Below are 988 nucleotides of genomic sequence, written 5' to 3'. Positions count from 1 at the left end.
AAAAAAAAAAAAAAAAAAAAAAAGAGTATATACCTTCCAATCAAATACTAATGATACATTTGGCAGAAGTAATGTTTTAATATTTCTTTGTAACAATATTTCATAGGTAAAATAATTTTTAATTAAAGAATATATTTCTTTATAATTATTTCCTTTACTATAAAAATGAGATAGCTCACAGTGATCATAAACACAAAAATATAATATATATATATTATATATATTATATATATATATGTATATTTTTTTGTAATTACTCAAAGGGGAAATATATTTGTATTATTGATGAGCATAGATTTTTTTTAATTCCATATTCATCAAAGAAATATTCACAAAACTGAATATCATATTTTTCTTGTAGCTAAATATAAAAAATAAAATAAAAAAAAAAAAAAAGGTAAAACATACAACAAAAGGTTCAAATGTTTTACTTTTTTTTGTTTTTTTACAACTGAATGTTATAAATATATATAATATATATATATAAATATATATATATATATATATACATATCATTTTGTTACCTTCTTTTTTAATATTTTAAGATAGTTCAATAAAACATTTTCTTTGGTTGAAGGCAACGTGTTGTTATAATTTTCTATGATTTCTTCCTTGTTGTTTTTTAAATACTATATTTAAAAAAGACGAAAGATATATAATAAAAATAATAAGTTAGGCTTATATATATATAAACAAATAAATAAATAAATATATATATATATATATTTTTTTTTTTTTTGTATTCTTTCATTTTGTAGGTTTTTATTATTGATTACATCTAAACATCGCTTCAGTTTATTTTTATTTTTCATTTTTCTTTTTGTAGCTAATAATATACATAATATTTCAAAAGGGCATGAAATTATTATCTTATTTTTTAGAGGGTCAAAATATAAGATATTATATATAATACTTATATCAGTTACTTTTATAAAATAAATTATATAAATAATATATTATATCAATATTTTCATGATGTATGCACACA

At 16.7% G+C, this 988-nt stretch overlaps 1 protein-coding gene across 1 annotated transcript; it reads right to left on the bottom strand.

Annotated features, from left to right (window-relative positions):
• Positions 1-33: 33 nt before the first annotated feature.
• On the bottom strand, positions 34-812 carry PGSY75_0016100A (hypothetical protein; the record flags this gene model as incomplete). Its single annotated transcript, XM_018783298.1, has 4 exons — positions 34-157; positions 258-361; positions 525-629; positions 777-812. Coding segments are annotated over 4 exons (369 nt in total), but the record flags the coding sequence as incomplete, so codon positions are not given.
• Positions 813-988: the final 176 nt, after the last annotated feature.

Source organism: Plasmodium gaboni, assembly GCF_001602025.1.
Source record: "Plasmodium gaboni strain SY75 chromosome Unknown, whole genome shotgun sequence".
Lineage (NCBI taxonomy): Eukaryota > Apicomplexa > Aconoidasida > Haemosporida > Plasmodiidae > Plasmodium > Plasmodium gaboni.
This window is presented reverse-complemented; position numbering and strand designations above follow the sequence as displayed.